The 23831-nt window shown below is 51.9% G+C and overlaps 3 protein-coding genes across 11 annotated transcripts; 2 read left to right on the top strand and 1 right to left on the bottom strand.

The window, feature by feature from the left end:
* Window positions 1-688: 688 nt before the first annotated feature.
* RTKN (rhotekin) lies at window positions 689-15161 on the top strand. 6 transcript variants are annotated; one of them, XM_039852667.1, is made up of 13 exons: window positions 1156-1540; window positions 2788-3211; window positions 8686-8885; window positions 10537-10598; window positions 10692-10745; window positions 10850-10967; window positions 11183-11392; window positions 12120-12214; window positions 12312-12418; window positions 12657-12785; window positions 13469-13637; window positions 13789-13893; window positions 14482-15161. In XM_039852667.1, exons 2-13 carry the CDS (start codon window positions 3140-3142, stop codon window positions 14793-14795), a joined length of 1635 nt encoding a protein of 544 aa, XP_039708601.1. In that variant the 5' UTR covers window positions 1156-1540; window positions 2788-3139; the 3' UTR covers window positions 14796-15161. The 6 variants fall into 6 exon arrangements, with proteins under 6 accessions (XP_039708604.1, XP_039708599.1, XP_039708603.1 ...); XM_039852666.1 differs by lacking the exon at window positions 1156-1540 and adding an exon at window positions 1620-2430; XM_039852670.1 differs by lacking the exons at window positions 1156-1540; window positions 2788-3211 and adding an exon at window positions 689-1089 and having other exon boundaries at window positions 14759-15161.
* An 86-nt stretch (window positions 15162-15247) lies between these two features.
* WDR54 (WD repeat domain 54) lies at window positions 15248-19273 on the bottom strand. 4 transcript variants are annotated; one of them, XM_039852678.1, is made up of 10 exons: window positions 18885-19028; window positions 18268-18490; window positions 18037-18099; window positions 17591-17657; window positions 17445-17498; window positions 16987-17132; window positions 16019-16119; window positions 15757-15919; window positions 15506-15580; window positions 15248-15429 (listed from the first exon to the last, which is right to left on the bottom strand). In XM_039852678.1, the coding sequence occupies exons 1-10, from the start codon at window positions 18947-18949 to the stop codon at window positions 15298-15300; spliced, it is 1089 nt and encodes a 362-aa protein (XP_039708612.1). In that variant the 5' UTR covers window positions 18950-19028; the 3' UTR covers window positions 15248-15297. The 4 variants fall into 4 exon arrangements, with proteins under 4 accessions (XP_039708612.1, XP_039708613.1, XP_039708610.1 ...); XM_039852679.1 differs by having other exon boundaries at window positions 16987-17114; XM_039852676.1 differs by lacking the exon at window positions 18268-18490 and having other exon boundaries at window positions 18885-19273.
* CUNH2orf81 (chromosome unknown C2orf81 homolog) lies at window positions 19038-23808 on the top strand. The gene is made up of 4 exons (XM_039852663.1): window positions 19038-19158; window positions 21669-21890; window positions 21980-22201; window positions 22365-23808. The coding sequence occupies exons 1-4, from the start codon at window positions 19141-19143 to the stop codon at window positions 23622-23624; spliced, it is 1722 nt and encodes a 573-aa protein (XP_039708597.1). The 5' UTR covers window positions 19038-19140; the 3' UTR covers window positions 23625-23808.
* Window positions 23809-23831: the final 23 nt, after the last annotated feature.

The raw sequence follows: 23831 nt of genomic DNA, 5'->3' as shown, positions 1-23831 counted from the left end.
CCTTTTTTTTTTTTTTTTTTGAATGGAAAATGGTAACCCCGTTTCAGCCACACAGCAAAGAGCGATAGCCACTTTTGACACCACCATATCCTCTCCCATTTGAGGCACTTAAGGTCTGGGTCCAGGGAGGTGAGGTCGCTGGTGCCCCCTCCCCCCATCCAAGGGCACAAGGGTGCTTGCTGCACATGCTTTTTCTTCATAGCTCCACTTAAGGGGCACTTGTCTTGTGCCAGGCACTACGGTGGGCATTTTATGCTCATTCTCTTACGTAATCCTCGTAGCAACCTGAGGAGCGGAGATTATACAGAATCCCCATTGAACGGATGAGACTATGAATGCTCAGAAAGTTCCATGACTGAGCCAGGGCTCTACTGCTAGCAAGTGATAAGACGTGCTTAAGCACTGCCCCATGAATTGTGGCCACTTGGAATGGGCAGATAGCCGGGAGAGAAGCGTAACAGGGTAGAGGGACGAAGAAGGGAACATCTGGGACTGTAGGAAGTTGAACAGTCGCTTCGGTGAGAATGGGCGCGGTCCCAGGGCCCGGCAAGAGCTGAAGTATGCCCCACGGCGATCTATCTGGCGGAGGGATTTTCCGTACGCGGGGGAGCCGAGCGTGCCAGGTGGGGGCGGCCGGTGGGGCGGGGCTTCTTTGGGCCCGCCCCTTGCCCAGGTGAGGCGCCAGCCACCCGGGCCGGAAGGGATGATGCGCCCTGACAGTACTCGCCAGGTGTAGGGTGCCCTGGCTGTCGGGCCAAGCCAGCTTGCCCGGGCCTTTGGCGGGGGTGGTGGAGGAGGAGGGGGCCGCGCCCTGCCAGGCCCAGGTGTCGTCTCCGGGGGAGGAGTTTGAGAACCCGGCCACCGGAGCTTCCCCGCCGGACCCGCGGACGGGCGTCGAACGACTGAAGCCGAGGAGACCAGGCAGAGCTGGGCGGCGCGGGGAGTGCACTGGGCTCACAAACGCGCCGTGCCGCCAGCATGTTCTCCCGAAACCACCGGAGCCGGGTCACCGTGGCCAGGGGCTCCGCCCTGGAGATGGAGTTCAAACGCGGCCGCTTCCGACTCAGCCTCTTCAGCGACCCGCCGGAGGTGAGAGCCCCGCGTCCTTGCTTCCCTTCCCCTCCAGGACTCCCGCAGCCCCCGCCGCCTTGCCCCCGCCCGCGCGCACGCCGGGAGGCGGAGACGCAGCTGGCTGCGTCCAAACCCGCGGTTGTCGACTTAAAAAGTCAGGGAAGGACCGTCGGCACGTTAATGGGACCTGTGCCACCCCAGACACTCCCTGGCTCTGTTGAGATGATTTGCTTTTGTCCAGACAAACTCCAGTTGGCCTCATTTTAAGAGGCCACAGGCTCGATTCCTAAAATGTGCCCGGCCCCTCCTGGGCATCCCCGGGCAAAAGGCGGTGGGCAGCTAGGCGGGGCCCCAACAGCTTGGACGCTTGGCTTGGGCGCCCGGCCGCTCCCTGGCCGCCAGCTCCATCTTGCAACCTGTCTTAACCGTCTGGGGCAGCTTTCAACATCAGTCTCGATTTCCAGGCCAGGTCTGTCTACTTTGCTGTCGTCTTCCCCATCCGCTCCTCTGTTCCCACGAAGGGCTGGGAGGGAGTCTGTGTGTGTGTGTGTGTGTGTCAGGGTCCCTCTTTAATGATTAGGGGTTCTTTCCCACAACACCTAAACTTTCAGCCTCCTTTCCTGGGGCTTGAGAGGAGTTCAGCCTATAGTTTGACAAATTCCTCCCACACCCAGCGCCCTCCACGGTGCCCAGGTCTGAGCCCTACCTGTAACTCCCTAACGAGGCTCCGGAGGGGCTGAGCTAGGGCTAGGAAGGCAAGTAGCGACAGCTAAGAAGTTGTCCCCAAGGTCAGCTCTCTTTCTCTGCTGGACCTGGAAGGGTTAAGTGAGGGGCCTTCCTCCCGCCCCACTCTCTCGGCCGGGATTCCAGTCCTGCCTTCTGCCCTTTCCCCCCTAGCCTGCCCAGAACAAAGGCCCTTTCACACCCGCGTCCCGGTGTTCCCGGCCTTCTGTGACTCAGAATCTAGTAGACTTGGAGGAGAGGGCCTTTGTCAGGTCTCCCACAAGCAATTCCACCCGGGTCTAGCGTGGGAGAATGAGGGGCGAGGCCCGGGGCCCAGGAGGAGGGGCCTGAGCTGGGGCTGCCCCGGGATAAGCCCGGTCTTTGGGGGCCAGCGCAGAGGAGCCAGGGCGGAGCTGCAGGACCGGGCTGGCCGCCCAGGGGAGTGTGACTCTGTGGGCCTGGATTGGGTGGCTGGAGGGAGGCAGGGGGGGGGGCAGAAGCTGCCAGCTGGCTGGGAATCGGGGCTGGTTTCCTGTCTGAGGGAAGGGGCCCGCAGAGGGGAGCGGGGGCAGCAGCAGACAGGCGCACACCCCTGCCTTTTCCCCTCCCTCTTCTTCCTTCTACTGGAAAAGCGAGGTAATTGTGAGCCCAGGGTGGGGAGGGCTGGATGGGGACCCCAAGTTGGAAGAGGTAGCCCTGCGGGTTGGGCCGCATTTACCCCTTTGTCCCACTCCCTGGGCTCACTCTCCCAAGTCTTCATTTCCATCCCTCTTCCTCAAACTAAGCCCAAGCCCCTCTGGAAAAGCTCCAACCTCCAGACAAACTCCAGGACTCTATGGAACCTGCATGAGGCGTCCCCTCCCTGCCCCCTTCCAGCTGTGCCTGCCCCTCAGGCCCTACTGGCACACAGATTCTCTGTCCACGGGGCCAGGGATGTGGGCGGGGGCTGGGGAGGGGCCAGAGACGTAATGAAAGGGCCTTTTTCTTCCACAGCTGGGAGAACAGCTGCCATCAAAGCAAGACTGGACACTCTGTGCCCAGAGGCCCCTCTGCAGCTGGCCTGTCCTCCTTGGACCCCACTTCACCTCGCTTTCCTTTCCTCCCATGCCTGGCTCCCACCAGGGCCCTGGAACAGTGGTAGGCAAGGGAAGTTTGTCACAGCAGCCACAGGGATCTAACAGGAGTGCAGAGGAAGAGGGGTAGCCTCTGCCCTCTGCCCAGGAGCTGCCCACCTCTTTCAAGGCCAGGGGAGCATTGGGAGGAAGAACTGTGGGGCAGTGTGGTACATGCCCACCCTCTCCATCTAGAGGGGTTGAGAAGGGGAGGGGCACTGGAGGGAACAGAGATGCAGGACAGATTGCACATCCTGGAGGACCTGAATATGCTCTACATTCGGCAGATGGCACTCAGCCTGGAGGTAATGCACCACCCCACCCCACCCCTCAGTGCACCTCCTATGCATGCATCCCATCCTCAGTCTCTGCCCTGCTCATCCCTGCTGGGGCTGAGGGCGGAGGGCAGGCCTGCTCAAAGTTGGGAGAGGGACAGGTGGTTCTGTATGCCCTGTGTTGGGTGCTGTGTGTGGACCCAAGCTCAGTATTGCCAACCAGAGCATTATATTGATAGCAGGGTCTTCACACCTACTTCTGGAAGCTCTGTGGGTGGGCGTGGTTGTGTGTTCTGGGGCTGAAGGCCCTTTCAGGTATGGAAAGAAGAGAAGAGTTCAGTGTGAGAGAGGTATGCAGGAAGGACGTGGCCTTTCCTAGAGAAGGGGAAGGGGACTCTGGGTCAGGTTGTAAAGATTTTGCTGGCCTTAGAGATGACAAGGAGCTGTTTATTCATTTATTCATTCTTAAACATATTCATTGAACACTTACTATATGCCAAGCTCCTTTCTAGATCATGGGATACCTCAGTGAACTAGGCAGGAAAGGTCTATTCTTCTGGAGAACAGAAAATAAACATGCAAACACATAAACTCACATAGTGAAATTATAATGAAAACAGGAGAATGTAATCAGCATGAGGTAGGGATGGCAGTATTAGATGTGGAGGTCAGGGAAGGCCTCTGTGAGAAGAGCTGAAACCAGAAGAATATGCAGATCAGTGAAGGTTGAAGGAGAGGCTTTCTAGACAGGGCATAGCAAGTGCAAAGGCCCTTACATGGGGATGAGTTCCAGTTCCAGTGTGGCTGGAACATAGTAGCTGAAGTGGAGCTCATGGGGAGGGGCCAGATTATGCAGGGCCTTGAAGCCAAACAAGGCACTTAGATTTTACTCTGTGTGATGTTGGCCCATGGAAGGGTTTTGAGCAGAGGGACGACTCATCTAATGTTTTTAAATGATAGCTGCTGAGGAGAATAGGCTAGGTGGGGGTGGAGGTGGGAGAGAAGAGGGTTGGCAAGCGAGGTAGCAGAAGACCAGAGGATGGAAGGTTGTTACACCTTCAGGGGAGTGAATCTGGTGGTGTCAATGAAAGTGCTTATGGCTCAGAGAAATGGATGGATTTCAAATGATTGTGGTAGATCTGACAGGGCTTGCTGATGGATTGGATGTGAGAGGTGAGGCAAAAAGAGGACTCCAGGATGATTTCTAGGTGTGGGGCTAAGCAGCTGGGTGGTGTGGTCATTGACTGGGATGGGGAAGATACAGGAAGCTGTGGAAATGACCATCTGGACCAGGCAGGGGTTTTCTGCTGAGGGAGGTCAAGGCAGGACTGGAAAGACTCTAGATCAGAAATGGCAATTCATTTCACATGTGTTGCCCCCTTGGCCCCGCCCCCACTCCTTGGACTATATAGTAGACATTACTAGTTAATCCCAGCACTCTTTACCAGCAAGCCCAGATGTGGCCTCAGAATCTTAGCACAACCTTTGCATAAGTTGTGCAGGTTTTTTCCTTCACAAGGGTGCCAGCCAGAGGCAGGAGTTCTGACCTGGTTTCTGGTGGCATCAGGATGGAACACCTTTATCTAATTTGTTTTCCTGAAGGGGGTTGCCTTTTTCTGATATGCAGAAAGCTGCCCAGTGAGCCTGTTGGGATTCTGACACTACCTACTGTCCTGTGTTGGCACATGAGATAAAATCTATTTGCCATCCCTAGTCCTCTGCACTGATCATGTTACTAAATACATGTGGCTATTTAAATTTATAATTTAGTTTAAAATGAAATAAAAAATTTAGTTCCTTAGTTGCTGTAGCCACATTTCAAAAGCTAAATGGCTCCTGAATATGTTCATTATTGCAAATTTTATTGCCCAGAGCTAGTCTAGGTATTTAAATGTTTAAATTCTGTATCCTTTCCCCACCCTCATGTAATTTTTCTTCATGAGAGGCCTGCCCAAGTCCTGGGGCAGAGGAAGGGGCTTAAATTTCACTTTTGTCACCTCTCCTTCAGCTGTGGGCTGAGGGCATTGTACTCTTTCTCCATGTAGCTCAGCAGTACCCCTTCCTTCTCCCCAAGAGAAACCCATTGATGTTTCGGGGATTGGGAAGAGAGATAGTCATGGAAGAGTAAATCCATGAAGACTTTCTGGAGGAGGCAACTTAAGCTACAAGTAAAGGAGAGGTGGGAGTGAGAGAAAGGTTGTTTTTATGTGCTGGGCCCAAGTAGAGGTTAGACTTTCCCACTTAATCCTCAAACAGTGCTGTGAAGGAGATGGAATACTTCCCCAGTTACAAACTGAGGCTACAAAGGTTAAGTTCTCACAGTTAGTGAAGTTCCTAAGTCAGGATTTGAATTTAGCCCTGGTGGAAATTCTGAAAGGAACAGAAGTTGAAGCAGAGCAGGAAGTCAGGGACAGAGAAGAGTGGGAAAGGATGTCCCTGGGGGGCCTAATTTGGGCTGGGGCTTCTGCCCATTACTCATCCTCCTTCAGTTGCTTGGGCCCTGATCCAGGTCCCACTTACATTCAACTTTGGGCTCTTTCCCTGGAGAGTCTAATGAAAATGCTGCCTTCTTGGGGAGAGGGGCGTGTGTGGGTGGCAAGGGGGACAACAAGAAATCTCCCTGGGGCAGGGAGATGGGTGCAAAGCACAGGGATCCAGAAACTGTGCCAAAATTCCTGAGATGCTCTCTGCAAAGGGTGGAAGCTCGAATTTCTATACCGTGGGATAGTGGATTTGGGGCTGGAGAATAGATTTGGGGCAGGAGGGTGGAGAGCAGGTGGTAGCAGGGGTGTCTGGGCCCCTAGTCCGGCTCATTCAGACTGGGCCCAGGCACTTCTATTGCCCCATTTATTCCAATTTACACACTGTTCTCCCGGGCAAGGGGTCACCTTGGAGGGCAATGGCACCGGCCTCCTGCAGCTCGAGCTTGGAGCTATGGACCTAAGCTCTTTCCAGATTGATGCAGGCACTCCTGGAGGTACTGTCGCACTGCCACTTGGTCTCTGTGGTCATGCCACCGGGAGGCTGGGAGCCAGGAGCCTAGCTACACCAGGCTTATGGAAAGACCAACCGCGCCCTGGAGCCCCTAGGCCGGCGCTCTCGCGGCAGTTGGGAGCTGATGTCACTCGGGGCCCTGAGTGCAGCGGGAGGGAGAAAGGGAGGGGGAGAGGGTGGCTGGTGGCTGTGCCGGCACCAGACCAGAGCTGTACGGCTCCCCAGGACCAGCCCAGCTGTGCTGCCTGCATTGGCGTGGCACATGCAATGGCCAGGGCTAGGGAAGGATCCGTGAGTGCTGGGGCTGGGACCGAGAGGCCAGTCAGGAGGGGGCTTGAGGATGCCTGTCTGTCCCCCTCCCCCATTCTCACCTCTTTGGGAGAGTATATGGCAGAAGCTGGATGCAGAATGGGATGGGGGATGGCAAGCAGGGAAGCTTAGCAGAGGTGGATCCTGGTGCAGACAGATAGATATAGTGGGGTTGGGGAAGCTATGTAGTCTGGGAGGGCTTCCTGGTGGAAGGGGTTTTGGTACTGGGCTGGCCTATTTCTGAAGGGTCAGGAGATTGATAGTGCTGTATTAAGGGAGAATCTGGCCTTGCTCAGTGACCCAGAAATAGACAGTGAAGGAAGAATCTGCAGAGAGGCTGTACAAGGCTTTTGGAAGAGTTTAGGGTGTTCATGTCTTAGAGACTTGAAGGCCAGAGCCAACAGGGACAGAAGCAAGGGTACGGGGTGTGGGAGAGACCTGCTGTAAGGGATAAGACAGGTTTTGGGTGGTCACATTCACCCCCGTCTTCCAACTCAATGCCCCCACTGGCTTGCCTCCTGAACTGATCTGTATACTGTAATGGGGTTAGTCTTCCACTTCCTCTCTGAAGCCTTCCATATCACTCAACCAGAAGCAAACAGGGTCTATTTCCTGTGAGTATGTTTATGCCATGACATGGCACTTATGGAGCAGCCATTAATGTCTGCATCTCTTACCTCCCAACTAGCTGGATTTTAAATGGAGCTTTGGAAAGCACAGGGATGCTCCAGTGTTTGTTAGGTGAATGCTACTGCTGCCAAAGTAGCATCATTAAAATGAGCATCCCTACCATTCATGTGTACCATGTGCTGGGCACTGTGCTAGTGCTTTACCTTCCGGTCTCATTGAATCCTCACAACCCTAGAATGTGGGGACTGTTTCTATCCTCATTTTGCAGATGGAGAAATCAAAGCTTAGGGAGGTCGAATAAATTGCCCAGTGCTTTCTTAGTAAGTTTCTTCCCAGCTTCTCAAGACTGGCAAGGCTATGACATAGACCCAGGTTTGTCATATGTCAAACTGGTGCTCTCTACCTCTGGACTGTGCCAAGACCTCCAGGGCTCCTTTCTGAGTGAATGTTCCTGAGAATCATGGTGCCTCCTCCAGTACCCCCACTCTGGCCCTATGCACAGCCTGCTCAGCCCCTCACTCCTGACCTCTTGCCTCACCTGCCTTCCCATCCCCATTCCTTGCCTCTGTCCTCACCTCCCAGCTCAGAAGGCCAGCAGGTAGCAGACTCCTAATTTGGGGTTTGTACAGGGTAAACTCTGTAGGTGGTATGCTTCTTCTCCACTGAGCCCTTGCCAACTAGATATCCCTCCTATCCCATCTCTTGGGTCGTTGGGGTAACCCAGGATGGCCTTTATTATTTGTGTTAATTCCCTTTAGTTGATGGTTCTCAGCTCTAGCTGCAACTCAGAATCACTTGGGGGAATTAAAAAAAAAGAATGCACATGGATATCTTTATTTTGCAAGTCTGAGGTCAGGCCTGGTACTTTTTTTTTAACTGAGAAGATTTAAGTTTTTTAAAAGGCAACATAATTCCCAATAGTACAGTAGTAAAGTACTAACATGTAAAGTATAATAAGTCTATTTTTCATTCCTGGCTCCCAGCTCTACAACCACTGCTATCTTATGAATATCTATGTCTATGTATATGCATGTGTACATATTGGGCACAAATGGTAGCATGCCATAATAGTGTTTTACTTTTCTCACTTTATATATTTTGAAGATTGTTTTATTTCTGCACACATGTCTACTTCACTCTTCAATGTCTGCAATATTCCATATCCCATTGTAGAAATGTTCTGTAACTTATTTAACTAATGCCCTGTTGAAAGACTTTTAGTGTTTTAAAACAATGCTGCCATGAATATGGCTTTGCCCATATGTGTAAACTATATTTGTAGGATAAAGATATTGGATAGCTGGATCAAAAGATATGTGAATTTGTAGTTTCAAAAGAGGCTGAAGGAATGTATATTCCCCCCATCAAATGCAGGAAAGCATCTCTATTTTACAATGCTGCTCTGGTTCTTGGGCAGCTGAGGTTGAGACTGAACCCTTGCCCTTGAGGTACTTGAAATATAAGTTTCTTGTTAATTTCTCCTGGACCATAGCCCACTTGGGGACAGGAGCGTGCTTCCGCCTCTCACCTGACTGACATGTCCTTCTCATCCTTCTCTCTACTCTGGTTAGGACACAGAGTTGCAAAGAAAGCTAGACCATGAGATCCGGATGAGGGAAGGAGCCTGCAAGCTGCTGGCGGCCTGCTCCCAACGTGAGCAGGCTCTGGAGGCCACCAAGAGCCTGCTGGTGTGCAATAGTCGCATCCTCAGCTACATGGGCGAGCTGCAGCGGCGCAAGGAGGCGCAGGTGCTGGAGAAGACAGGCCGGCGGTAAGCAAGGGGTGTCGAGGCCTTCTGGGGGTAGTGGTGCAGCATGTGTGTACATGGAGTATAGACTACCTCGAAGCCAACCTCCCCAGGTCAGAAGCCTGGAAGACACCTTGGTATTTCACCACTGCAGTGTGCCGCCCAGAGATACACTAGTGAATAGCTAGAGTAGGACTTAGCAAAGCCAGCATATCTGGTGAAAGGCCAGCATTCTGAGAGGGTAGTAATGCAAAAGCGCTACTATGCTAAGCCCTGCCTATGATCTGGTTGGCTGGCTTCTGGAAAGCCAGTTTTCTCAAAGCCAGTTCACCAAATGACCAATTTACCACAAACTGACAATAGTTCATTGTACCTGGGGTTCACTATCAGAGGCAGGGATTGGAGAAGGAAATAATAAAGAAAATTCAAGGGAAAGCCTACCCCTTTATATAAATTAGATTGTACATTCTGAAAGGGCTCAGCTTTTGGATTTGAAACTGGAAGCTGCATTGACATTAGACTCTGCTGATCTGAAAGATTTGCAGTGAAATGGTTGAGACGATGCTCCAGTAAAACAAAGATGTTAGAGAAAATATTTGGCAAATTGGTCATTCTAAGAATTGACCATTTTGGGTAAATTGGTCACTTGGGAAATTCACTTCTGGCCCCACATGGCTGAGTGGAAGAAGGTCCTAGCTCAGCCATGAAGGCTGACACAAGGAGAGCTTGCCAGGAGCCCTCCAGAGCTCACCCATAAAGCCACAGGAAAGACAGAAACCCCACTCTATACCTTCCCCCTAAAGCTAAAGGAAGGGCAAGCAGGCAGAGGGGCAACTTCTACTATGAATTTGCTGTCTCCTGAGAGGCAGCCATCAATAGTCTTTGCCCTGCCCACGTCCCCACACGGTCTAGACAGTGTGACTTGAGGTATACCCCAAGCCCCTGATAGCTAACCACATTGCTATCAGTGCCACATCATTTAGCTTAAGGTCTAAGTTGCTAATTACATTGTTGGCATTATGAATTAGTATGAGTAAACTGGCCCTCACCTTAGGGAGGGACACGTTTGGCGAGTCCTGACGATGGGCAGGGAGGTGAGGAAGGCTGGGTGTCTGGGGCCTTGCGGTGGGGCACAGGGAAGGCTCAGCCTATCTAGCCAAGAGGGTAAAGGAGAAATCAAAGCCGATGATGAAGAGGAGAGAGGTTTGTGGCAAATGGAACACAAATGTTTCCTACTTGGATTTTTTTTTCATCACACAGTGGTTAACTTGATTTCCCGACTGACCTAGTATCCTCCTTTATGTAAGAAGTGATGAGACGGTGGAGATGACCAGCCTTCCTTATTGTTAAAAGGAAAGGCTGCAAACACCTCGAAGCCCGAGGTTTAATGGAGAAGAGCCCTTGAAAGGGAGTCTCTCTGTGGGCCTCTGTCCCTCAATCTCCATGGGTCCCTGGCAGGAGTCTGGGGAGGTAGTCAGGGAGGGTGCTTGGAGGGTGAGGAGCCCCAAGCTTATACTGTGTGTGAGCTAATGTGCCTCTAGTGACCACAAGCCCAGCAACCCCCTGGGTTCAGTTGACAACTCTTAACAGTTCCCCTGGCTGGTGACCTAGGAGCTGCCTGGGCTGCGGGGGTGGGAAGGGGAGGCCAGGCTAGGACACTGTGATCTGCCCACAGGCCTTCTGACAGTGGGCCGCCTGCTGAGCGCTCCCCCTGCCGAGGCCGAGTCTGCATCTCTGGTAAGACCCACTGCCACCCCAGCCACTCTCCTTGCCCAACCACAAGATCTCCTGCCCCATCTCAACATCTCTTCCTACCCTTCTTCCCCTTAGACCTGCGGATTCCACTCATGTGGAAGGACACCGAATATTTTAAGAACAAAGGCGGTGAGTTTCACACAGGCTGAGACAAATTCATGGGAGTGACTCTGAGGTTGGAGGCTCCTGTGGGGCATGGTTTTTGTTTTTGTTTGGTTGGTTTTTTACCCCAGACCTGCACCGCTGGGCTGTGTTCCTGCTGTTGCAGCTAGGAGAAGACATTCAAGACACAGATATGGTCCTGGTGGACAGGACCCTCACGGACATCTCCTTTCAGAACAACCTGCTCTTGTGAGTACCTCATCCCTGTGGCTCCCTCCTCTCTCTACTCTGCTCCAGTATTCTAATGAGGTAGCTCTAGGGGAAGAGAGGGAGGGAGATGGGCCTTGCCTGTAGAGCTGTCCTAAGTTTGTACCACATCTGTCCTCCACCCCTACCCCCTACCCCTCATGCTTCCCTGGACTTCCCCAGGACCGTCCTCCTCTCTTCCTCCCATACTCCTACAGCACCGAGGCAGGGCCGGACTTTGAACTGCGGCTGGAGCTGTATGGAGCCTGCGTGGAAGAGGAGGGGGCCCTTGCTGGTGCCCCCAAGAGACTTGCCACCAAACTCAGCAGCTCCCTGGGCCGCTCCTCAGGGAGGCGTGTGCGGGCATCGCTGGAGAGCGCTGGGGGTTCAGGGAGCAGTCCCATCCTGCTCCCCACCCCAGCTGTGGGGTAAGGCCCTGCATTCCACCACTGCCCTCAGATGCCTATCCTGGCTACGGGTGACTTCTGAGCTGTGGGGAGCATGCAGAACCTACTTTGCACTGTTGCCAGGACATGGCAGACAGACGTGGATGAGCGGCGGCCACATAACTGGGCCCAAGCCAACTGAGAAGACCGGTAGGAATGCAGGGAGAGCTAGGCCCCTAGGTCTTCACTTTTTTGCAGCAGCAAATGCATCTTATGTGAATGGAGTGCCTTGGTTGGAGGAGGGTAGCCTAGGCTCTGTGGTGGTGTGTACAGACATCTAAAAGCACCCTGTGGAACCACTGCGCCTCTGAGGAGCAGTTTGAGAACCTCTAGGGTAATGAACAGAATGCTGATTTTGAAGACAGACATGGGTTCAAATTCCAGCTCCACTATCTACCAGCTATAAATTATGGACAAATTTCTTAACCTCTCTTGCCTCGAGCTGCCTCATCTATTAACTAAAGAATGCCATCAACCTCCCAGGGCTGTCATGGGAATACAGTAGGATAACACATAACAAGCACAGGACCCGGCACTTAGCAGGAGCTCAGTAAATGTCTGTTCTCAACTCCCATGGGGGAGGCGAGAGAGTTTTCTGTGAGGCTGCTGGAACAATAGGGTAGACCTCAGCCCTACAGTTCCTGCCTTCTAACATGACCCTCACGTGCCCCTCACTTGGCTGAAGTCCACTTCTCCATCTGTCCTACAGTGGTCCTCGTTACCACCTCTTGGCTCATACCACGCTCACCCTGGCAGCAGTGCAAGATGGGTTCCGCACACATGACCTCACCCTCACCAGCCATGGTATGTGTATGTGGGCGACTCTGGGTGGTGAGAAGAGGGGCCGTTGGATGGTCCCCTTCTCATTCCCCACCCTCACCCTGCACTTCCTCTCCCCCAGAGGAGAACCCCACCTGGCTGCCCCTTTATGGTAGTGTATGTTGCCGCCTGGTGGCTCAGCCTCTCTGCATGACTCAGCCAACTGCAAGTGGTTCTCTCAGGGTGCAGGTGAGGGGCCCTGAGGAGTGGGAGGGAACAAGAGAAGGCAGAGGAAAGCTGGGTCACTTGGGAGTCAAAAGATACTGAAAAATCAAGATCTGGGTAGAAGGTGGGGGGCGGGGGGAGTATGGCAAGATGAGAGGAGGCCCAGACAAGAGGATGGGCAGAAAGGAGATTCTAGATGCGGGGATGGGAAGGGTGTTGCGGGGTTATGATTTCCCTGGGAAACCTTGAGTCATTTATGCAGCAAGCTGGGGAACGGCGGGACTGGGCACGAGTGCATGGAGTCCTAAAAGGCACAAACCTCTTCTGTTACCGGCAACCTGAAGATGCAGATGCTGGGAAAGAGCCACTGTTTACTATTGCGATCAACAAGGTGATGGGTCTCCTGGTCAAGCCACGAGGTGCTAGGGCCCAGGAGCCTCTCCTTCAGGCTCCAGGAGGGTGGTGGGTGCAGGCCTCAGAGAGATCAAAGCCTCCTGCTCGTCATAGCACCATACCCAGCTCCAGGGCCAGGAATGCTGAAGGGACCATATTCTACCTATGCAACATCACTGGAAGAAGGTTGACCCTTCGACTCACCAGACTTAGCCCCTGCCAGTTCTGAGAGGGTTTTACAGCCAGTTTAGGACTTTTCATCCTCCTTCTATCTTCCTCTTCAGATTCCAGTCTGCATCTCTTCCACCCTTTCCTGGTTTCCTCTCCCAACCCAAGTCCAATGACCCCTCTGTTCTCTAGCCCTTTTGCTGATTTTCTTGCTGAATTTTATGGAAGTAGTGAGCGACTTTAGTGTTCCTGCCCACCTCTGTGCCTGCCCCCACCCAACCCCTCTTTCCCTGTCTCGATCTGCTCCTCTTTCCCTGAGGACCATCTGTCTTATCTCCAGTCCTTTCCTGCTATTCCTTCCCATTCTGGTTAGTAGGAGGCAAATGAGAGGGTTTGGTGAAAGCCTCACAAGCGCCTCTTTTTAAGGCAGGGATGATCGAGCTTGTCCGAAGTCACTGCTGACCCCTGTGACTAAGGTGGAGTTGGAAGCAGACCCCTTTCTTTCTCTTGCAGGAGACTCGAGTCCGGGCAGGGGAGCTGGAGCAGGCTGCAGGCCGGCCCTTCACACTGAGCATCAGTAACCAGTATGGGGAGGACGAGCTGAGACACACCCTTCAGACAGAGAGTCGGGGAGCCCTGCAGAGCTGGATGGAGGCTCTGTGGCAGCTTTTCTTTGACATGAGTAAGAGGAGGGGGCTGGATTGAACCTTTGGGAGAAATTGGGATTTGTTATTTTTATCATAGGCTTCTGTTCCAAGAACAAGTGGAAGGGAATGTAGCAGGGGAGAGGATAGCCTTCCCACCTCCACCCCTAATCAGCGCTCTCCCGTCAGGCCAGTGGAAGCAGTGCTGTGATGAAATCATGAAGATTGAAACCCCTGCTCCCCGGAAACCACCCCAAGTATTGGCCAAGCAGGGGTCCTTGTACCATGAGATGGGTAAGTGAAAGTATACTCCAGGAACCTAATGGGAAGTGGGATTGGGGCTTGAAGGGAATCCAGATAATGGAAACAGAGAGAAAGTACACTTTGTGCTAAGGCAGAATTCTGGGGACCCAAGTCCCACCCAGTCCTGTTGTAGTCCTTTCTCTTCTCCAACTCTTCTTAGAAGCACCTGCACCAAAGTTCAAAATAAAACCCCGAAGAACCAGATTCATTTCATGGATTTCTGTCCTAACTTCATTTTTTGTTTGTTTCCCTTTCTGCATGCGGATTCCTGTCTCTTCCTCTGACCTTCACTTGCTTGGCACTGCTTTCATTTTTCTCCTCTTTCTTGATTTCTTCACCCACTTCTGCTGACCATCACCCAATCCCCATCCATTCTACAACCTGTATCCCATAGTCTTATCAGAGCCTGTGGCTCCAGGGGGCCCAGGTGAGGGGCTACTCCTTCAGGATAATGCAGTCTCGGCTGAGATCCGGGCTTTGCTCTCTTATTATAGTGACAGGTGATGGTCAGGGCTGGGTAGGCCTGAGGCCTAAGCTCTGACTAGCCCCCCTCCCCTCAACTCCTTCCTGGTGCCACAGCTATTGAGCCACTGGATGACATCGCAGCGGTGACAGACATCCTGGCTCAGCGGGAGGGCGCAAGGCTGGAGAAGCCCCCACCCTGGCTAGCCATGTTTACAGACCAGCCTGCTCTGCCCAGTCTTTGCCCATCTGCCTCAGCGGCTCCAGCCCAGACCCATCCCCTGCCCTGGGGGCGACCCCGAACATTCTCCCTGGACGCTGTCCCCCCAGACCACTCCCCTGGGGCTTCCTGCTCAATTGCCCCTCTCCCTCCGCACCAATCCCCACGGTCCAGAGGCCCACCCCGCACTTGGCTGCAGTCACCAGTGTGAGAGAGAAAGGTACTGGCAAGAGGATCTGGCCAGAAGAGGAGATGACCTGTATGCACCTGGGCTCTGGATACAGTGCTGGCCGTAGCAGGTTGGCCAGCTTGGCCTCCCCTTCCTCCGCTGGACCTGGGTAGGCTGGGGTGGGGGGAGCGGAAGCCCCTCTTAAGCATGGTTGCCATGATGCTGAGGGACTCATTCCTGGGGCTGGCTGAGACCCCTTAAACCCTTCCTGGGAGAAAACTGGAACCAACCCTGCCCTACCTCCTGCACTAACCAGCTTTGAGGATGGCACTGAAGAGCCTTGGGAGGGAAAGCACCTCCCTTGTGACTCCCACATCAACCATTAAAGTTATTTAACAGCAGCCTTCACCCAGTTCTTGACGATGCGTTGTGTCTCTAGAGCTTAGTTTGCTGGTTGTGAGGATGACTGTGATACTGAGTAATCAGACAAGGGCTGGGTAGAGGAGGTACTTTATAAAAACAGGGAGAGAGGGATACTCTGTTCTCACATGCTGCTGAATCTCAGGATCTCAGCGAGGTCGTAGCCAGTCACAGCAAAGGAGTTGCCTGAGGGATCACAGAATCGAGCACCACACACCTGGGTGTCGGGCACACACTCACCATGACAGTGTTCCACCTGGTGGAGAAGAGGGCTGCTCAGGGCCTGTTGCCCACGCTTGGGCCCCCCATTTCACTCCTCTAGCCACACACACCTCAATGTAGCCACTCTCTGGGCTTCTGCTCAGCTTCCAGATATGTACAAAGGTGTCCTCGGCTGCAGTTAGTAGCTATAAAAAAAGCAAAGAGGACAAGTGGGAATTGGAACATGCTGACAGGGGACTGGTATAGGCTGGAGGGATTGGTCTAAGTGTCTGGGGATGGGGCTACATCAAGTAGCAAAGACAAGCTTGTGGAGTTCCTCTCAGCATCTCAACATTGGGAACGAGGGGATGTAGGGACTGACCTTGCCCACCTCAGGAGCCAGGTCCAGGGCACAGATGGCCCGGGCGTGGGCGTTGATCTGGATATGTAGATTTCCTGTACTGGCCTCATACAGACGTACTTGCCCATTCCCATAGCCTGCTGCTATGGTCCCCTGCCACAGCTGCACGGAGGTGCATGGGATCCTGCAAAGGCAACAACCCACTTTAATTTCCTCAGACCCAAGCCCGCTCCCCACCCTGAAGCTGCCTCAGGAAGGCCTCGGCCCTTTCTCCCTCACCTACCCGAATCCTGGAATTTGGGTCGATAATTTGAATTCAGGACCTGATTGCCAGATACATAGCAAGCCTGAGTCATCTGCCGTCACCATGTCAGCCACACAGTCCTGAGGGGAAAGGCAGGATCAGCCTTTTCTTTTCTCCCCTGTTGGGTCCTATATACAAGGGAGGCAGTATCTGCATCTTTGCCTCTCCAGGGAAAGGAAAGATGTGGAGCCCCCATAGGCTAGACCCAGCATTCCCTCAGGAAGCATAAAATGCTTTTCTTGCATTCCTCATAGAGTCTCACCACCCTCCCTTCCCCAACCCACACCATATGTTAGGAGGAGGCATATAATTGTACTCAGTGGATCAATGATGAAACTGAAGCCATAATGTTTTGACCTTCTAGTGAACCAGCCAGTTATGACTAGAGTCAGCCTCTTGATCCCCAGCCTCAGGCAGCCAGCCCATGGGCCCAGCTCTAGGCCAGGTTCAGTAGAGGATATGAATTAGAAAATACAAACCCTGTTCTACAGAGGTTTGTAATCCACTTAGGGACATAAGAGTTATCTCTGAGGGCAGTACCAATTCAGGGTTCAGCTAAGGGAGATCAGTGGGAGCTCGAATAGAGGGAGGACTTCCTGGAAAGGGTAGCAGTGGAGATGGGCCTGAATAGGTAGGACTTTCCCAAGTCCAGAGAAGAAAGCTGCACATGTCAGAGCTGGAAGGCATCTTAGAGACCATCTGTCCCAACTCCTCAATTCACACCAGTATTGAAAAATGTTACTGAACTATTAAATGCCATATAAATGTAAAGTATCTCTGGCTTCATCACTGGACCTGAGGTTACTGAAGCCTAGGGAAGTGCAGTAATTTGCCCAAAGTCATCCAGCTGCTTAGTGGCAGAGCCAAGACTTGAATCCAGGTCTCCTGCCTCCCAAGATGGGGATGGCTCTCAGGTTCACTGGAATTGGAAGGGAAAATCCACTCACCTGTCCTTGGGCAGGCTCGCTGGCAATGTCGGTAACTGATGTTGGGTGTGCAGCCAGCTCTTCACTCAATACAATGTTGGGACCTTTGGCTGGGATGTCAAATACCAGTACCCGGCCTGACCACGTTCCTGCAGAAGCAGTGTGTCCTGGTCCTCCTAAGTCTCCAGCCAGTACACTCAGGCCTCTCTACACTTAGCACCCTCTCCATCCCGGGAACCTTAGTAACAAACACAGCTCTCACTGCTTCAACAGCCCTACCCCTCCATAAATACCCTTATTCTAGTCTACCCTGCCCCTCGAACCCCTCCATGGCTTTTTGGAGTCTCTCAGACCCCCCTTCACTTCCACCCTTCCCTCTAACCCTCCACAATTTCCTCAGACCTTCAGCAGCATCCTGGCCAAAGCCCATGGCCCTATTCCCGAGCAACCCCCCAATGCCATGCTCTTGGTCCCCTCACCCACACAGATGAAGTGGCCACTGGAAGCAATTCCTCGGGCAAACACAGCTTGTACTGAGTATGAAAGGGGAAAACTATTAGAAATAGAGCCTCCTCCAGTGCCAGCAAGTACTCCCTACCTCCACCCTACTCAGTCCTGCAGGTACCTGGAGAGGCATCTCCAGCGTCGAGTGCGTGCCAATAGACCATGACAGACCCATCAGACTCATACATCTGAAAGATAAGGGCAAAGGCTAACCTTCGCTGTGTTCTATGCTGAGTACATCACATACTCGTGTTAGCCTTAGCCCATTTAATCCTCAAAATAACTGGCAGATAAGCACTACTTTTATTCCATTTTACAGAGGAGGACACGGAGGCTCTGAGAAGTTAATTAAATTGCCCAAGGTCATTCAGCTGGCAAAAAGGCAGATATTGGAGATGGCATTTGTAAATTAGAAAAGATGAAAGGAATGAAGATGAGAAATAATGAAGATTGGGCTAAGCACGTGTAAAATTTGGGAGTGTTTAGAGGCAAGTGAGGAAGAGTCTTGGGGCTTTGGAGAGGAGTTGAGAAGACTAGTTGGGGAGGACAGAAAGGTCCTCTTCTTACCTGTATTCCTCTATGTGAGGTAAGTACCAGCAGTACTCGGAAGGGGAGGACACACCAGTGGACCTGGAGGGAGTTGTATCAGAGTATGAAAAATGGTCAAAGCAGGGGATATGAGGACTCAGAAGAGTGGAAATTCAGAGGATTCGGGAAAGCCTATTTTTTGAGGTTTGGAAAGGAAGGACAGGGGTTAGAACTGGGTTCAGCAACCCCACTCCCAACTCCATTCTTCACCTGGGTGATAAGTGGGGGGCTCACTCCAGCTCCCTCCTTAGCGTGGAGCTGGCGCTGGGCCAAGGGCACACCCTCAGGAGCAGCGCTCAAAAGATGAGCGCTGGGTCCATGGACAACCCCAAAATGTGTGAGGTTGCGGAGGGGCAGCTGCAGCACACTGAGGTTGTTACACAGGGCGGCAGCGGAGCCTCGAAGAGGAATGGAGCGCTCCCGGCGGAACATCCTAGGGGAGAGACGCCTGAATCACCAAAAGCGCAGAGGTAAACAGGTGACAGCGGTGATTTCTGCGGGGAGGTTGGGAGGTGCTGTCATGAGGCACTGGGGAAACCCTTGAGACTGGGTCATCATGTAATTGGGGGCCTCAAGGACGATGATGGGGGTCTGGCATGGGAGGGTCTCGTGGACAGGAGAGAGGAGCCCCAGGGCTGAGTCATGGGGCGACGGGGGAATCCTAGAGGAGGAATGGTGATGACCCAGTGCCAAGAGTGATGTCCCCAAGTGCCCGAGCCAAGGAAGTTTGAGGCAGGGTGACCCTCATGCCCTTCCTCCCTCAGTTCGGCTCCCCGAAGCCCCCGGCCCAGGTCAGAGGTCACACCAGAAGCCCCAGGTCGGCTTGCCTGACTCCAGGATCGTTCGGTCTCTCCGAATCCGCCGCCACCATAGAGACGACGCACGTACGCATGACCGTTGGGCGGGGCGAATAACCCGAACGTGCAGCGCGCGGCGCGGTTGCTAGGGCAACTGTGAGCGCGGGGTGGGGGGCGGGCAGCAGCAGCTCTGCGTAAGGCGTGGTTGCTGGGGCGACCGTTAGGCGGTGGCAGGAGCTGGACCCGGAAGCGCGGAAATCCAGAGGTTGGAGCAACAGCTGATGCGATGGCGCATGAAAGCTCGGTGAGCTTCACCTTAGCTGGCGGTACGCCAGAGTGGGCTCTTAAGGTCGGTGTCGGGAACCATCGGGCGGCTCCGCGACACCCGGCGCCGGCCCACCACACAGGCATTCAAGATGGCCAAGGAATCCACTCCGGGACTTGGACAAAATCTACACCTGCACCACTCCCACTCACACGCTTTGTGGCACTCGGAAGCTGAGGGAAGGCTTCAAATGGGTAGTGAAGAGCCTGAGAATAAGAAGTGACTTTGGAAACAGCTAATGCATGTAATAAATCTCTTACGTTGAGGTGTCCATTTAAATGAATAAACGAGAATTGGTCAGGCTTGGGGAGAGGTGTTGCTAAAAAAGTTATCCATTTCGAGAGTTACAGGAGGAAGAAATGGATTAAATAACAACTCTGAGGCTGAACTTGAAAGTCAAAAATTTTTTTAAACCAAGAAATTTTAAAGTTAAAAAAAGACATTCGAAGAACCTTTGTGTAACAATATGTCTAGCACCTCTGGTCAGGCCACGCCTAGCCATGGGCACTATCACCAGTGTCACATGAGAGAATGGGGAGGTGAAGTCTAAGGAACAGGACGTCTCCCAGCCTTACCTGTCCTTTCTGGCCAAGCTTGGACGGGACCATTCCCTAGGCTTGCCACCGAGGCTGTTCTCACTAACAAAGATGGGAAATGAGGCTTAAGAGATTTTGAGTTCAGTGCGATGTTTAGAAAACACCAGATAGGGGAGAGAAAGAATTTTAGGGAACATCAGGTGTGAGTCAGTAAGGCTGGGTCTGAGGAGGCAAAGGTTTGGGAAGAGTACATTTGGAGGTCAATTTTGGAAGGAACTAAGTTCAAGGAGACTGTCGTGGGGTTAGTGAGGAGGCTCCCAAGAATCTGCTAGTAAAATCCTGTGTTCTGAATGAATTTTTGGCACTAGTCTTTTTCTAAGTGGATTTTTCTTGATTATAAAAGGATACAAGCTAATCGTATAGAACTTATAAAATAGAGAAGAGCATAGAAAAGAAATGTGCCTATCATTACAATTTTGTTTTTCTTTTCTTCAATAAATACTGGTTTATATTACCTGAGATCATACTTGACATATAATTTTTTATCCTGTTTCTTTCACTTAACATTAAATCATAAATATTTTCTTATGCTATTGCAAATTCCTCATAAAGATTACATTTAATCATTGCATAATATTCTGTCATGAAGATAGTATACAATTAGCCATCTATTCTCTTTTTGTTAGACATGCTTTAATATTCTGCTATTATAAATCACAACACAGGGAATATGTTGGAGGATATATTTTTATTTTTATTTTAGAATATGCCTTTGAATGCATTTGTAAAACTTGAATTGATAATTTTGAAAGTTAGACATGTTTTCAAATGTTTATTACTCATCTACAGTTCCATTTTTGTGAAATGTTACGTCTTTTGCTTATTTTCCTTGGGGTCTTATGATTTTTTTTAAAGTTTTTATTTTTTAAATTTTTTTCTTTATTGATTATAGTTGACATTACATTGTACAGTAGTTTTACGTGTAATATTTTTCTTATTTTATGTGCATTTTTAATATATTGGGGAATATTTATTTTTTATATTTGCTACAAATGTTTTTTGTTTGGAAAGCAGTATAAAGTCAGGCATGGGAACCAGATTGGCATTTGAATTATGACTCCACTACTTCCTTGTTATGTGATCCTGGGAAAATTCTGTAAAATGGGGATAAAAAGAGTATATTGTCTAAAAAATGTAGGAATTGAGTCCACGTATGTGTCTATTATACTTTAAGTGCTAGTACATGGTAACTACCAATATAAGCTTGTAATTAGAATGTTTTTAAAAATAAGTACAGGAAAATTTGACCTATGTATATATACCTATCTACCTATTTTTTTAATTATTCTTACATTACTTTTATGCTTAAGCAGTTCTTTCTCACCCAGAGAATATATGACAGTTTAACCTATTTTTCTTGCATCTTATTTTTTGTTTATATTTGTGTGTATGTGTATGTATGTGTTTGTCCTATACTGCATCTGGAATTTATTTAGATATATATTATGAAATGAGGATCTAAGTTGATTTAGGGGAGGAGAGGAGACTCTAAACAGCATCAATAATTCCAACACCATATATTGACTGTCTTTCTCAAGTTCTTTAACCTCTCAAAAACTTTGAACACTTTGACCTAGTGCAAATAGCAAGGACTGTGGAGTTGGAGCTATATAAAGCCTGGGTTTATTTTGTAATCCAAAACAAGTGCTGGTTAACCTGTGTCAAGTTTCAGTTTCTTTGTCTGTGAAATGGGCTTAGTGAGCTATTATGAAACTAAATTAGGTCAAACACCTAAAAAGTATCTGTCACACAGCAGGCTCTTAGTAAATTGACCCTTTCAAAAGGTTTCTCTTTCTTACTAGACAATTTGAGAAAGCTTCCCTCTAGCCTATAGCTGCTTCTCTGTTCCACTCGTTGGTTTCTTGTTTTGATTATCCTGTTCCTTTCCCACAGAGGCAGGCCCGAGACCGCGGGGTGACCCGATCCAAAGCAGAAAAGGCACGGCCACCTACGGTGCCTGTGCCGCAGGTGGACATCGTTCCTGGGCGGCTCACTGAGGCTGAGTGGATGGCGCTTACGGCTGTGGAGGAGGGCGAGGATGTGGTGGGGGACATCTTGGCAGATCTGCTGTCCCGAGTCATGGACTCTGCCTTCAAGGTCTACCTAACCCAACAGGTGAGCCTGGATCTGGGTCCTCCAGACAACACCTCCCCCCTTCCCCACACTCCCTGCCCAGCTGAGACCCCTCTCTCTCCTCTTTGCAGTGCATTCCATTCACCATCAGCCAGGCTCGGGAGGCCATGCTGCAGATCACTGAGTGGCGCTTCCTGGTCCGGGACGAAGGAGAATCTTCAGTGGCTGAGGACCCCACATGGGGCGAGGACGAGGAGCCTTCAGCATGTACAACAGATGCCTGGGCTCAGGGATCCGTGCCTGTGCTGCACGCTCCCGCCTCGGCGGGGCTGGAGGAGACCTTCCAAAGCGAAGTAAGCCCAGCACCCAGCTCCCTTTGACCTTCACTCCTACCTCCACGGAGTCTTCTTCGTTCTCCTCAGGGCCTCTCTGGACTCCTCTACCTTTAGTTCCTCTCTCCCCTTTCCGAAGTCTCACTGCTCACCTCTGATCTCCACCCCCGGTGTATTTCCCCAGGACCAAGAGAGCGAGGACCAAATTTCTTTAGGAAGAGCACGGATGGACAGAGACTTTGAGGAGCAGATGGAATCTTGGGAGCATTCTCCGGAGCTGAGAGACACCCCTGGTTCCCTACCCAGCCCCGAGCTGTTTCAGGAGGCAGGGCCCAGATGTCCTTCAGATGAACTGGAAGGCCAGGGAGGAGGCCACCTGTCCTCGCCCGAGTCCTTGAACGTGAGCCTCCAACCATCATCGGTGGAGATGGCTACCACTGGCAGTCCCCACCCTTCTCTGGAGCTGTCCCTGGTAGCCAGCTCCCAGGAATCTGCTGAGAAGGCACAGGCCCTCAGCTCCCAGTTCTCGATCAAGGACCTCTACTCTTGCATGCGGCAACCGCACGTGGCTGGGGACCTGCTGGAGCTCAAGAAAGAGCATGTGCCCTGCATGGCCTCAGGCGAATCATTGGCCAGCTCCTCTGAGGGAAGCCCCACCATGCTCAGCCCCTCAGGATTCTTCCAGCTGCAGCAAACCGAGGGCTCAGACTCACATTTGAGCACCCTTTCCTATACCGCGAGTCGCAGGACGGTTGTGGCACGTCTGGACCCCACACAACTGCCGCACCACTGGGTGTGCCCGCTGGCTGAGATTGTGGATCCAGACTCCGGGTCGCGCCTCCTGGAAACCTACCGCGGGCGCCCACAGGTTGTGAAGACCGGGGCTCCAGCCAGACGCCCAGCCACTGGCCCCTGTGTCCAGGTCTCCCCAGCACCTTTTGTCTCTCTACCGCCTGGCGTTCCTTTTGGTGCCTTGGGCCCCCGCCTCCAACACCCCACTTTAAGCTTACGCCTACCATCGCCAGGCTTCCGATCAAAGCTGCCCTTGCCCTGCCCCGAGATCCGTTTTCTCTACAGGCAACCCAACGTGGCCCGCAACCCCAGACCCCAGATGTGGCCGAGTGCAAAGTGGCCCAGCGGCTGGGAGGGAGAGGCCGAGTTGCTGGAAGATCTGTGGGCGGGCCGCATCCAGGTTCCTCCGCAGGGCCTGGACTTCGGGGACCCCGAGGACCAGAGAGGTGAGGATCTTCATAGGAGTCAGAGTCCTGAGTCCCAAATCCTCAAGGCCACGTCCCAGGTGGTGTGGAAGCCCATGCTGCTGTCTGAAGCCATGAAACTTGCTCCTGGTGTGAGCATGTGGAACTCACCCACGCAGATGCTGCTCAGCTCTAGCACACCCCAGCAGGAGGACAATGAAGGTGGTACCTCTCCTCTCATTGAGTAGTGCCTTATCTAGACAGGTGCTCAGAAGCCCAGGTGACTGTGACACAGCTAATGAAGAATTCAACCCCCAGACTGTGGTCACTCCTCTCCAAGCTCCTGCCCCATTATGAGGCTTGAACCTCAGCCAGTGAGAATCCCACCTACCTTCTGTCTGCTAGAAATAAACACCTAAGTTGCCTTAAGAATTGGCCTGATACTTCTTTTAGTT

This window comes from Pteropus medius, unplaced genomic scaffold (genome assembly GCF_902729225.1).
Source record: "Pteropus medius unplaced genomic scaffold, Ma_sr-lr_union100, whole genome shotgun sequence".
Taxonomy (NCBI): domain Eukaryota; kingdom Metazoa; phylum Chordata; class Mammalia; order Chiroptera; family Pteropodidae; genus Pteropus; species Pteropus medius.
This window is presented reverse-complemented; position numbering and strand designations above follow the sequence as displayed.